The sequence below is a fragment of the Cucurbita maxima genome, unplaced genomic scaffold, assembly GCF_002738345.1.
Source record: "Cucurbita maxima cultivar Rimu unplaced genomic scaffold, Cmax_1.0 Cma_Scf00025, whole genome shotgun sequence".
NCBI classification, from domain to species: Eukaryota; Viridiplantae; Streptophyta; class Magnoliopsida; order Cucurbitales; family Cucurbitaceae; genus Cucurbita; species Cucurbita maxima.
In genome coordinates, this window is record NW_019272041.1 from 2398410 (window position 1) to 2410510 (window position 12101).

The 12101-nt window shown below is 36.6% G+C and overlaps 4 protein-coding genes across 5 annotated transcripts in view; 3 read left to right on the forward strand and 1 right to left on the reverse strand.

Annotated features, from left to right (window-relative positions):
- The first annotated feature begins 756 nt into the window (after positions 1-756).
- LOC111498562 (protein GPR107-like) lies at positions 757-2838 on the forward strand. 2 transcript variants are annotated; one of them, XR_002720807.1, is made up of 2 exons: positions 757-2239; positions 2697-2838. XR_002720807.1 is itself a non-coding variant. In XM_023149852.1 (1 exon), the coding sequence occupies exon 1, from the start codon at positions 866-868 to the stop codon at positions 2177-2179; it is 1314 nt and encodes a 437-aa protein (XP_023005620.1). In that variant the 5' UTR covers positions 757-865; the 3' UTR covers positions 2180-2474. The 2 variants fall into 2 exon arrangements, 1 of the variants encoding a protein (XP_023005620.1); XM_023149852.1 differs by lacking the exon at positions 2697-2838 and having other exon boundaries at positions 757-2474.
- A 389-nt stretch (positions 2839-3227) lies between these two features.
- On the reverse strand, positions 3228-4749 carry LOC111498564. The gene is made up of 3 exons (XM_023149854.1): positions 4584-4749; positions 4042-4496; positions 3228-3905 (listed from the first exon to the last, which is right to left on the reverse strand). The coding sequence occupies exons 1-3, from the start codon at positions 4672-4674 to the stop codon at positions 3363-3365; spliced, it is 1089 nt and encodes a 362-aa protein (XP_023005622.1). The 5' UTR covers positions 4675-4749; the 3' UTR covers positions 3228-3362.
- Positions 4750-7044: 2295 nt separating this feature from the next.
- LOC111498563 (naringenin,2-oxoglutarate 3-dioxygenase-like) lies at positions 7045-9275 on the forward strand. Its single transcript, XM_023149853.1, has 3 exons — positions 7045-7439; positions 7859-8287; positions 8849-9275. Exons 1-3 carry the CDS (start codon positions 7077-7079, stop codon positions 9149-9151), a joined length of 1095 nt encoding a protein of 364 aa, XP_023005621.1. The 5' UTR covers positions 7045-7076; the 3' UTR covers positions 9152-9275.
- Positions 9276-10452: 1177 nt separating this feature from the next.
- LOC111498621 (ferredoxin--NADP reductase, leaf isozyme, chloroplastic) overlaps positions 10453-12101 on the forward strand; it is a 2927-nt gene continuing 1278 nt past the window's right edge. Inside the window, exons 1-5 of the mRNA XM_023149927.1 lie at positions 10453-10678; positions 10781-11012; positions 11522-11655; positions 11774-11852; positions 11959-12050. Of these exons, the coding sequence (XP_023005695.1) occupies positions 10571-10678; positions 10781-11012; positions 11522-11655; positions 11774-11852; positions 11959-12050 (645 nt within the window). The 5' untranslated portion in view covers positions 10453-10570. The remainder of the gene's footprint in view (positions 10679-10780; positions 11013-11521; positions 11656-11773; positions 11853-11958; positions 12051-12101) is intronic.

Consider the following 12101-nt stretch of genomic DNA (forward strand, 5'->3'; position numbering starts at 1 on the left):
TTTTTTTTTTTTTTTTTTTTTTTTTTTTTTTTTTTTTTTTTTTTTTTTTTTTTTTTTTTTTTTTTTGTCGACAATGTCTTAACCAATTGAAATTTCACCGTACAACGTAAATTTTAATTTTTTACAAAAATGTGAAAGTCTCTCTCTATTATATGCGTTTTAAATTGTAATATGTAACGGATCAAAGCGGGCAACAACGGTTAGCAGTGGGCTTGGGGACTGTTACAAATAGTATTAGACTTAGACATTGGTTGGTGTGATAGTGAGGACGTTGGCTCCAAAGGGGTGGTTGTGAGATCCTGCATCGGTCAGAGAGGGAACGAGTCATTCCTTATAAGAATGTGGAATGTGGAATCTCTCTCTATAATAAACACGTTTTAAAACTGTGAGGCTGATGACGATACGGGATGTTTGCGAATTTGGTTGAGACATTTTGTACACTCAACCCCGTGTCGAGATGAACTTATAAATATATTTTCAAATTAACATTTAATTGTTTTGATTCAATTTAATCTAATTTTGTCGAGAAGAACTTATAAATGTTTCGATTGGGTCGAAGAATTTCATCCCGAGATCAAGTAAAGTCAAATTAATGGCAAAATTAATGAGGTTAAATATGTAATTTAATCTCTCATAGACCCTTTGCGTATGGTAAACTCCAAAAGAAAAATCAACCAAAATGTTAATTTTTTCTTCCTTGAACACTAATATTGGATGAATTTTAAAATTTCCAAATTCGAAAAATAAAATAAAAAACCTCATCGATTTCTTTGACGATATAACCAGAAGAGATTTGCAGGGGCAGATCTGAGAGATCAAGAAGAAACCTCGATCGTCTTCGTAATCTTCTTCAACTCTCTTCGCCATGGCCGCCATGGATTTCTCCTGCATTTTTCTCCTCTTCTTCTTCCTGTTTCCCATTTCTTCTTTTGCAGAGATTCGCTTCACCGACATCAGAAACGACGATCGTCCCATTATTCCCTTCGACGTCTTCGGCTTCAACCATGGCGGTCGTCTCGAGCTCAACGTCTCCCATCTCGCACTCTCCGATCCTAATCCAGATCTGGACTTCGCCAAGGTTGGGTTCTTCCTCTGTACACGAGAATCATGGCTTCATGTGATCCAGCAATTGGAGGAAGGGGAAATCCCTTGCGCACTCCAATCCGACCTTATCAAACTGGTCTTCGCTTTCAATTCCCTCAAAGGCCGTGATCAATTCGATGTTCTTTATTCCGAGACTGATGCCGATCAATATACCCTCGTTTTTGCTAACTGTCTTCAGCAACTTAGGGTTTCTATGGATGTTCGATCCGCTATGTACAATCTCGAGGGAAAAAATGGTGGCCGCGATTATCTTTCTGCTGGGAAAACTATCCTCCCGAGGATTTATTTCCTTCTCTCTTTGATTTATTTCTCGCTTGCTGTTGTTTGGATTCATGTTCTTTACAAGAAGCGATTGACGGTTTATGGTATTCATTTCTTTATGCTTGCGGTTGTGATCTTAAAGGCTTTGAATCTTCTCTGTGAAGCTGAGGATAAATCTTACATTAAGCGCACTGGTAGCGCCCATGGTTGGGATGTTCTGTTCTACATATTTAGTTTCTTAAAGGGTATCACATTGTTCACTTTGATCGTCTTGATTGGCACTGGTTGGTCTTTCTTGAAACCTTATTTACAGGACAAGGAAAAGAAGGTATTAATGATTGTGATTCCACTGCAAGTGGTGGCTAATATTGCTCAGGTTGTGATCGATGAAACTGGGCCATTTGATCAAGAATGGGTCACTTGGAAACAGGTGTTTTTGCTTGTTGATGTGATCTGTTGTTGTGCTGTTTTGTTCCCCATTGTTTGGTCGATCAAGAACTTGCGCGAGGCTGCTCGATCCGATGGGAAAGCGGCTGTGAATTTGATGAAATTGACCCTTTTTAGACAGTATTACATTGTGGTTATCTGCTATATCTACTTCACTCGAGTTGTAGTTTATGCACTCGAGACAATTACTTCGTATCGGTATCTTTGGACGAGTGTGGTGGCTGGGGAATTGGCAACTCTTGCGTTTTATGCTTTCACTGGTTATAAGTTCAAGCCTGAGGCTCATAATCCATACTTTGTAGTTGATGATGAGGAGGAGGAAGCAGCTGCTGAGGCATTGAAGCTTGAAGATGAGTTTGAATTGTGATGAACAAGAGGGGTGCTGCTGTGCTGCAATCTTGTTCTGTTCTGAATTGTGAGTTTTAAGGTAGAAAAATTCTGATTCTCAGTTTAAAGTTTATGTGGTTTTTTGTTCAATCTGGCGATTACAGGCATGACATGTTGTTTTTGATCTATGTTTTTTTTTTTTGTAATTCCATTTCTCTTAAGTTTGTAGAATAACATATCAATGTCTGTGATTTGGATTAGCGTGTACACATACTTACCATAACCCATAGTTGTATCTTTTATGAGTAGTTCTTCGTGTTCATCTTTTGTTCGTTGTGGCTCATAAACACGTGTAAGTTCTAGAGTGGTGGGATTTGAACCTTTGACTTGGTTGAAGGAATATGTTTTAACTCATTAAACTATGCTCGAGTTGGCTTAGATTGTTTTCTAGCGTTGTTTTTGTGTATATTTCTTATTGCATTGAGTTGGTGTTTCACTGATTCAGCCTTGATAATTTAACTTTATGAACCTTGAAAATCGAGTTGTTGGTTGAAAAAGTTGATTCTATAGCAATGAAGGCATACTCGGAAGAGGTTGTTCGTGATGGTCATATAGAATAGCCAAGGTAACTTGCAAGGTCAAGGGCGTGCCATCACGTCCTTAATGGAGTCTCGAACTTGACATGACATGATTTAAATTAGTTTCTTGTTTTTGCATCAATTTCTCTCCAAATCAAATGAAGAGTTGACTTTTAAGTCTTAAATGTTGATTCAAACATTGAACGATACTTTAGTTGACACACGTATTGATTGTAACAGCCCATGACAACTTCTTCAACAACAGCAACGATAACACGAAATCCTCTCCTCCACTATATTTCCTGGCAGCCCCGCAAGATTCATCACCACCATGTTAACTTGGTTAGCGATGACCGCACGTTCATCCCCACCATGTTAACTTGGTTAGCGATGACCGCACGTTCATCCCTCATGCGCTTCTCCTTCTTCACTCCATCTCCGTGACATAAGTAAAAAGTTTGTCAAATTTTTGGCAAACAAAGTAAAGTTGAGTTTAAAAAGATGTTGATAGGATGCAAAACCTCACAGATATCATTCATTATTAGAGAAGAATAATGTGAGCCAACAACAACAAAATCAAGCACAATTTGAAGTTGTTGTCAACCAATGACAACATTACCAAAAAAGAAAAAAAACACAACCCCTTCATTGAGAAGGTTCTTCAACTTCTTCGTCCTCGGTCGAAAACCGTAAATGCTTCCCTTTCGGTGTTGGCATCCCCTTTAAACGGAGGATGTTCGGTGAAACCCCTTCGCAAACTTCCTCAATCAATTCATCTTCACTATCGTACACAAACCTCGTGTGCTTCCCGACAAATTCCTCAGCCTTCCCCTTCTCATCCACACTAATTTTACTAAGTCCCCTACATAGCTCATCTAACAACCCATCATCCTCGCCTTCTACGTCTCCCTCTTCCTCGTCTTCGATCAGCTCTTCTTCGCCTTCCTCTTCATCATCATCTTCACCGTGACTACTAGCATTCACTTGAATGGACCATATTGATGAATTGTCGTCGTCCCGAGAAGGCGACGACTTCTCTTCCGAGGTGAAAACAGAGGAGCAAACTGACGATGCAGCTTCATCGTCGTCAATTATCTCCGATTTCTCAGAGAAATCAAGCAATAGAGACCGAGTAATTTGACTCTCGTCTTGTTTCTTTTCATCAAAAAGATCAATATCACCCACCACCTGCCAAGAAAGGCGAGTTAAGAACATGAATAAAAGATTAAATGTCTAGTATCCCTTGCGCAAAATGTTTGATATTCAATCAAACTCATCGAGTTATAAGCTTTCCGGTTTAGTAGCGATTAACTTTCATTCAAACCTGAGAAATCAGATGTTCTTCAGCAATGGAAACATTTGTGGTACTGCTAAGATTCCCATCCTGAGACAAATTCAAGATCTGCGGCGTATTCGCCGGAGTCGGTGCAGCAAGTCCCATCGGCGACTGAAGATGAACAACCGGCCGCCTTTCTAAAGTAAGCTTAGAAATTTCAGCTTCTTCTTCAACTCTCTGCAAAAGGGTTTTCACTTGTCCTCTCAATAAGGCTTCCCCTGAACCTGGCGTCATCATTTTCGGCCGGCAGCTTCTCTGTTTCGCCGCCACCGATGATATCGGAGTCATCATATTCCCCGCCGCCAACCCAACAATCGGAGAGTCATTAGTAATATCGATAAGCGCCGATCGATCTTGCCCTTTCGATACAGCCAAATCTTGAGACTTTCGATTCCTCGGAAGCGATTTCGATAAGCCATTGTTATCGCACTCCTCAATCTTCCCTAAAAAAACCAAAAAGAAACCGACCCATTTCAGAAAATCAAAAATTTGAAATGATTTGAATCATTCTTCGTAGAAACTAATCTTACTTGAGATAGAAATGTTGCTGTTGCTGGCGGAGTTTGCGGCGGCAAGGGTTTGAGATCTTGTAACGCGCCTGATCGACGACGGAGTCTCCATTGAAAGCGGTCGGAAAATTGGAATTTCGGTGAGGAAAACGGAGGAGGAGAGAGATTGAACGGCTAAATGAAGATATGAAGTGATGGGAAAGGGAGAAGGAGAGGGCTTTATAAAGGGTTAGGAGGAACGGAGTTCAAATTAAAATATGACCGTTGGAGCTTGAGAGTCCAGAGGAGGACGTTTTTGAAAACTAGCCGTTGGGGTTTCCCATAATAGAAAATATTTATTTATCCTATGGGGCCGGCTGGCGAATTGCATTTCTTTGGGGGTTATTTGGTGATTTGAGAAAAATATTAGGCACGGGATTTTTTTTTTTTTCCGTAATTAAATATTTTGGAGTTCCTTTTTTATTGACTTCAAATATTTGGATTTAGATATTTTGATTTATAATTTATATATTTTTAAATGTTGAATTTTAGTCATTATATTTTTAATAAATATTAAGATTAATCTATATTGTTAGTATAAAGTTAATTTTTATTGCAATTGGTTAAATAATAATTATTATTATTTATATAAGGAAGAGTAATCAAAACTATTTTTTTTTAAAAAAACTAATAATAAACGGATAAAAATTAAATATTTAAAATTATAGGAATTAAAATGAAATGAGATTCAAATGAAAAGAATAATTTATCTGGCTAAATTTTTATTTTTATTTTTTTAAAAAAGGGAACTTAATTGCTTTCAAATTTTTATATCTTAAATATTTTAACCAATTGAACTATACTTGAATTGGTATACTTTACAATATGATGATAAAACAGTAATCTAATGAAATAACTCGTATAAAAGAGTGATTTTTTTTTATTATTATTTATTTAATTTTCCTCTAGCACCAGAATTTAGAGGTGTTCGGTAAATTTTTCTAAAAGAAAATGAAGTTCGATAAGCTAGAAAAAAAGTAAAGAGTTAACACGGGAGTAGCTAGGCTTATTAAAATATCATTTATTTGAATTAAAAAAATGATATTTGTCAAATATTATGCCATTAATTAATTTATTAACTATACCCAAAAAGGCTCTACGGACGGATATGAAATTTTAAAAATACACAATGATTTAAAACTTTTCAAAACCGTGCATAAAGATGCCAGAGTATGCACATACACACATCTATCTCGATCCTTAGAGCCCTATAGTAAGTGCACGCGCCCTCTTAGGATTCAACTCTGCTAAACTCATCTTATTCGTTCTTAAGGTTATAAGGTATCTCTGCTAGATTGTTCTACTAGTCCCTTTCATTATCATCATTATAGACTCATAGCTAGTATGTTCTCGAAGAGCGAGTCCAACATCGATTCCAACTCATAATTCTCATCATACTGTTATGAACACCGTTCTCAAATTCTCTAGTACGAGTAGTCTGGCCAACTCCCATTTACCTATATGGTCAATTACTCTCAAACGAACAAGATCACGATTACAGTGTGAATTCTTCTTCCACCGTCTTATTTATTTATTGTTTTGTTTTAATTTTCAACTCCTTGCAACCGACTCATCATAATTGTAATTTATTATATATATTTTTTTTTTTTTAAAAAAAAAAAGCAAAATTGAGATTCTAGAAAGAAATGGTTTGGTTGGAAATGTGGCAGAGAAATGAGCTTCTAGAAGGTACCTTTAATGAATCCATATTTCTATTGTATTATTAAAAATTAATAAATATTATCTAATTTAACTATTGATAAAATATTAATAATTAATTTGTACGGTTTGAATTTAATTATGTATTTATGTAGGTTAGTTCGAGTTTAATTTAAATAAATGATTTTCCTAAAATTAAATTAGATTGAATTCTAATTTAAAATTAAATTTAATTATTTAAAACATAATATTTTAAAAATATATAAAAATAAACAAACGTTTTAATAACGGTTTTATTTTTACTAAAAAAAATTAAATAAATAATTTCAACCGTCCCAACCAACTTAACCAAAAAAAATTATATGGTTAATTACAGAGTTGTTTGGTTCTAAAAATTTACCATTAAATATTTAAAAATAAATAAACATTTTATTTTTAGTAAAAAAAATTAAATAAATGATTCACCCGTCTCAACCAACTTAACTAAAAAAAAATTATGATTAATTACTTGGTGGAGTCGAAAAATTTTACCTTTAATTATTAAAATTAAATATTTAAAAATAAATAAACAGATATTTTTACTTAAAAAATTTAAATAAATAATTCAAACCAACTTAACCAAAAAAATTTATGGTTAATTATAGGGTTTTGAGTGGAAAAAATTTATCATTAATTATTTTTACTACTTTTAGAGAATTCAAATATAGGTTTAAAAATTTGGGTAGTTGGAAATTACCGCGTCGGTAAAGTTTGGTGGGGGCATAATAAAAAGTGAGGCTCCTGCTCCTTTTCCTCTGAATCTCTCCAACGAAATCAATGGCTTCTTCCACCCTCACCGCCCTCTCCGACCAGCCGGCTCTGCAGCCCTCTTTCATCCGCGACGAAGACGAGCGTCCCAAAATCCCTTACAACCATTTCAGCGATGAAGTTCCGATCATCTCCCTCGCCGGAATCGACGACGTCGCCGGTGGCCGCCGGGCTGAGATTTGCCGTAAAATCGTTGAGGCCTGTGAGGACTGGGGGATATTCCAAGTCGTCGACCACGGCGTCGATTTGGACCTTATTTCCGAGATGACTCGTTTGGCTAGAGAATTCTTTGCCCTCCCGGCGGAGGAGAAGCTCCGGTTCGATATGTCCGGCGGTAAGAAGGGTGGATTCATCGTCTCTAGTCATCTCAAGGTACGCTACTCAAAACCCACCTCTCTCATTGCTCTATTTGTTTGTTTGCCATGATTTGATTTGAGATCCGAGTCAGCTGTTTGAGAAAGAAAATGAAACATTTTTTTTAGGGTATAATATCTTATAAATAATAGTAGAGTCAGACTGACTTCGAGTAGTGTCCATCTAAGACGTTCGCCTCCACATCAAGAATGTAGAAACCCTTCCAAACATTTTAAAAATTTTGAGAGGAAGTCCGAAAGATAAAATCCAAAGAAGACAATATATAAGAGTGTGTGCTTCGGTGAGGATGTTGGGCCCCCAAGACAGTGAATTGTGAGTGTTATATGAACACAACTCTCCACGATATTATGATATTATTTATTGTTTTAACTATTATAACTGAGGTAAACATACTAGATTTGTGGTATATATTTCAGGGAGAAGTTGTTAAGGATTGGCGCGAGATAGTGACATACTTTTCATACCCAATAAGAAACCGGGACTACACACGGTGGCCAGACAAGCCAGAGGGGTGGGCGGCGAGGACGGTGGAGTACAGCGAGAAGCTGATGGGGTTAGCCTGTAAGCTTTTGGAGGTTTTATCGGAGGCCATGGGACTGGAGAAGGAGGCATTGACAAAGGCGTGTGTGGACATGGACCAGAAGATCGTGGTCAATTTCTACCCCAAATGCCTTCAGCCGGATCTCACTTTAGGGCTGAAGCGCCACACGGATCCTGGAACCATAACGCTCCTGCTGCAGGACCAGGTCGGCGGTCTTCAGGCCACCAAGGATGGTGGCAAGTCGTGGATCACTGTTCGCCCTGTCCCAGGCGCCTTCGTCGTCAACTTGGGAGACCATGGCCACGTAAGTCTACTCATACATATCTTTTTTAAATAATTTTAATTTGGGTTGACATTTTTTAGTCGGAAAGTAGCCTCCACTATTTTGAGAAGGATAGAAAGCCACGTTGCCTTTTACCAATAAAATAAATCTCTCTCTCTCTTATTTATTATCATAACCTTTTTTTTTTTAATTCAATTTTTATTTCGACAATTATTTAAAAAGGTTTTTTTCATAATCATTTTAAAGTAGAAAATTACAATACATTATTCTTTCATTTAGATTAGAATAAAATTCATGGGTATTTTGTTTGTATTTGAATTTTGTCGTATATTTCAAAAATTACAATATTGTCCTTGACCTTTAATGAATTCATTAGAATGTTGGATGAAACGTTAATGTAGTAGAACATCATTCTATTTCATTTAGGTTAGAATAAAATTACTTGGTATTTTGTTTGTTTTTGAATTTTGTCGTATATTTCAAAAATTACAATATTACCCTTCCATGTCTTAGTCGTCTTCGCGGTACACGCTCGTAGACACAAATTAAGTAATAAAGTATTGATGATAAATAATGCAACAGTATCTTAGCAATGGGAGGTTCAAGAATGCTGATCACCAAGCTGTGGTGAACTCAAACACAAGTAGGCTATCCATAGCCACGTTTCAGAACCCTGCACCAGAAGCCATTGTTTATCCTTTGAAGGTCAGAGAAGGAGAGAAGCCCATTCTTGAAAACCCCATCACTTTCTCTGAGATGTATCAGATCAAGATGAGCAGAGACCTTGAGCTTGCAAGGCTTAAGAAACAGGCCCAACAACAACAACAACAGGCCCAACAACAGGCCCATTTTGAGCCCAAGCCCAATGACAAAATCTTTGCTTGAAATAAGCTCTTCATTATCCCCATCTCTATTAAATAATGTACTTCCGCCTTTCAAATTTCGTATTTATTTTATTTTCTATGAATTAATTATAATTCTAGTCAGGACAGTTATTCCCGTCTGATAATTATTTGGTTTTTTTTTTTTTTTTTTTTGAAAATAATATTTATAAGTTAAAAAATAAAATCAATTAATCTTTTGTAAGAGCTGAAGCCCACCTTAGCAGATATATACGGCTAAGGTTTTCACACCTTTTTAAAAAATGACCCATTGACGTGAGATTTCACAATCTACCCCTTTAGTAGCTCAACGTCTTCACTAACACACTGCTTGGTGTCTTGCTCTCATACTATTTATATCTCGCAATCCACCACTTTTGTGGTCAGCTAGTTCCTCTCTCTAACTAATGTGGGATTAAGATTTCATAGTCCACCCTCTTTAGAGGCTTAGTGTCACAATTGCGGTTTCTAGGCAGTGGATTTGGTTATTGCGCGGCACCCACTCTCAGCACTAAGTAGGTTAAGCCTACTTTGAGTTACGTGACGTGAATATAAACCTCGAGTCTCGATTTCAAGAGAAGATTTTAGAAAGCGGGGAAGAGAGGTTTTGGAAAAAGAGTTTTGAAAGCAAGAGAGAGAGAGAGAGATTGGTGTTATATGGGAACGTAAGCAAAAAGGCAACAACAACGGCTTAATGAATATAACTATCGGGTAGGGAGAAGTTGACAACTAGTCGTATCCTCCTCCTATAGTACATTTTGAGGCATTTCATGTCTAACAGGTGTAACCATGACATTGCTGAAACGTCATACTCTTAAAGAAAATAAGAAAGAAATAATACAACATGAAAACAGTAAAAGAAAGCAATAAAGTAGTACAATGCAAAGGTTTCAGTGTGTCACGGGCATGCGACCATGGGCAATATGCCTTGGATAAGCATGACCGTGAGACTCAGCGTCATTGCTGGCACACCACCCCCATATCTGGCTCTAATACCAGTTGTAACAGCTCAACCTCGAGTAGATATTGTCCGCTTTGATTACTTACATATCATCGTTAGCCAAATTGTAAATTACAATTTGATCCCTGAAGTTTTAAAATTTACAATTTAGTCCTTACAAGAATTATTTACGAGATTTTATGGAATAAATTAAATTCAACTTTTTTTTTTTTTTTTTTGATATTTAAAAAAATAAAATCAGGAAAGAAAAAGTGGTTGGTGGTGATCATGGATGTATGAGATCTTTCACATAAACTTATCCTCACATCAACCACTTCATTTCCTCTCCAATCTCCTCCACCCGATCCCTAATCCCCTTCCCATTTCTTCTTCTCTCTGCTTGTTCTTCCATTTCTCTCCCAAGCCTCCCTCTCTCTCTCTCTCTCTCTCTCTCTCTCCGAATCCTCTCCTTCTCCAGCAGCCATGGCCGCTGCAGTCACTGCTGCAGTTTCTTTCCCCTCCGCCACAAAATCCTCTTCTCTCACTTCCAGAACCGCGCTAATTTCCCCTGACAGAATCGCTCTCAAGAAGGCAAGCACATTCCGATCCCTAATTTCTGCATTTCCTCCAACTCGATGATTTTTGCGATTTCTTTAATGTCTTCGGTTGATTTGATTTCATTTCATTTTTCAGGTCCCGGCGTTGTTCCATCATGGCGGAAGAGTGGTGGTGGCTCCGATTAGAGCTCAGGTGACCACGGAGGCACCGGCGAAAGTGGAAAAAGAGTCGAAGAAGCAAGAAGAAGGAATCGTGGTGAATAAGTTCAAGCCTAAGAGTCCGTACGTTGGACGCTGCCTTTTGAACACGAAGATCACTGGCGATGATGCTCCTGGTGAGACTTGGCATATGGTCTTCAGTACTGAAGGTAAGTCCGTCTGAATCTAACTCACAATTTTTAGTTCCACTGATTCATCAATTTCAATGGTCGATTCATTCATTGATTGTGCTTGATTCTGCGTTTTGAGGCTGATTTTGGAAGAGATGAATTCATATCTTTGTTTATGCATTTCGAAATCATCGTCTTCGCACTCATATTGTTTATGGATTCAATTACATCTTACTCGTCTTATCATTTGGTTAAACTTCAGGAATCCGTTTCTCACTTGTCTTGTAAGTGTTTGGACTGATTGTGAGACTAATTTGAAAATTTTAAACATAGGAATTAAAATGACAAATCTAAAATTATAGGATGAAATTGAAAATTTTAATTTTATAGTTTACAAATGGACTAAACTGAAACTTTTTTTTTTAATCGAACAAATAAAATCTTTTAAAAATTTTAAAATCATACCAACTAAACTAAAAAAATTTAAATGATATGAATCAAATAGATTTTATTTTATTTTATTTTTATTATTGTGGGTTGGTTTGTAGGGGAAGTGCCGTACAGGGAAGGGCAGTCAATTGGGGTAATTGCTGATGGAGAGGACAAGAACGGGAAGCCTCATAAGCTCCGATTATACTCCATTGCTAGCAGTGCCCTTGGTGATTTTGGAGATTCCAAGACTGTATAACCTTCTTCTTTCTTTTTCTTTTTCTTCCCTTAAAACAAAATAATTAAATTATTTTCTTATAAATTTTATTTTTTAAATTAGTAAGGGAGTAATTTTTGTAAACTCTATTCAGGTTTCTTTATGTGTGAAGCGGCTTGTGTACACCAACGACCAAGGAGAGATCGTCAAAGGAGTTTGTTCTAACTTTTTATGTGAGTTTTATAATTAATATATTTAATCTTTTTTTTTTAAAAAAAATATTCGGTAATAAAAATTAAAAGAATTCTTCATTATATTTAATTTATTTTATAATTGTAGGTGACCTGAAACCTGGAGCAGAGGTGAAGATTACAGGACCTGTAGGAAAAGAAATGCTTATGCCTAAAGATCCCAATGCTACAGTTGTCATGGTAACTCATAATTACCCACAAATCATCCAAAAAAAAAAAAAAAAAAAAAAA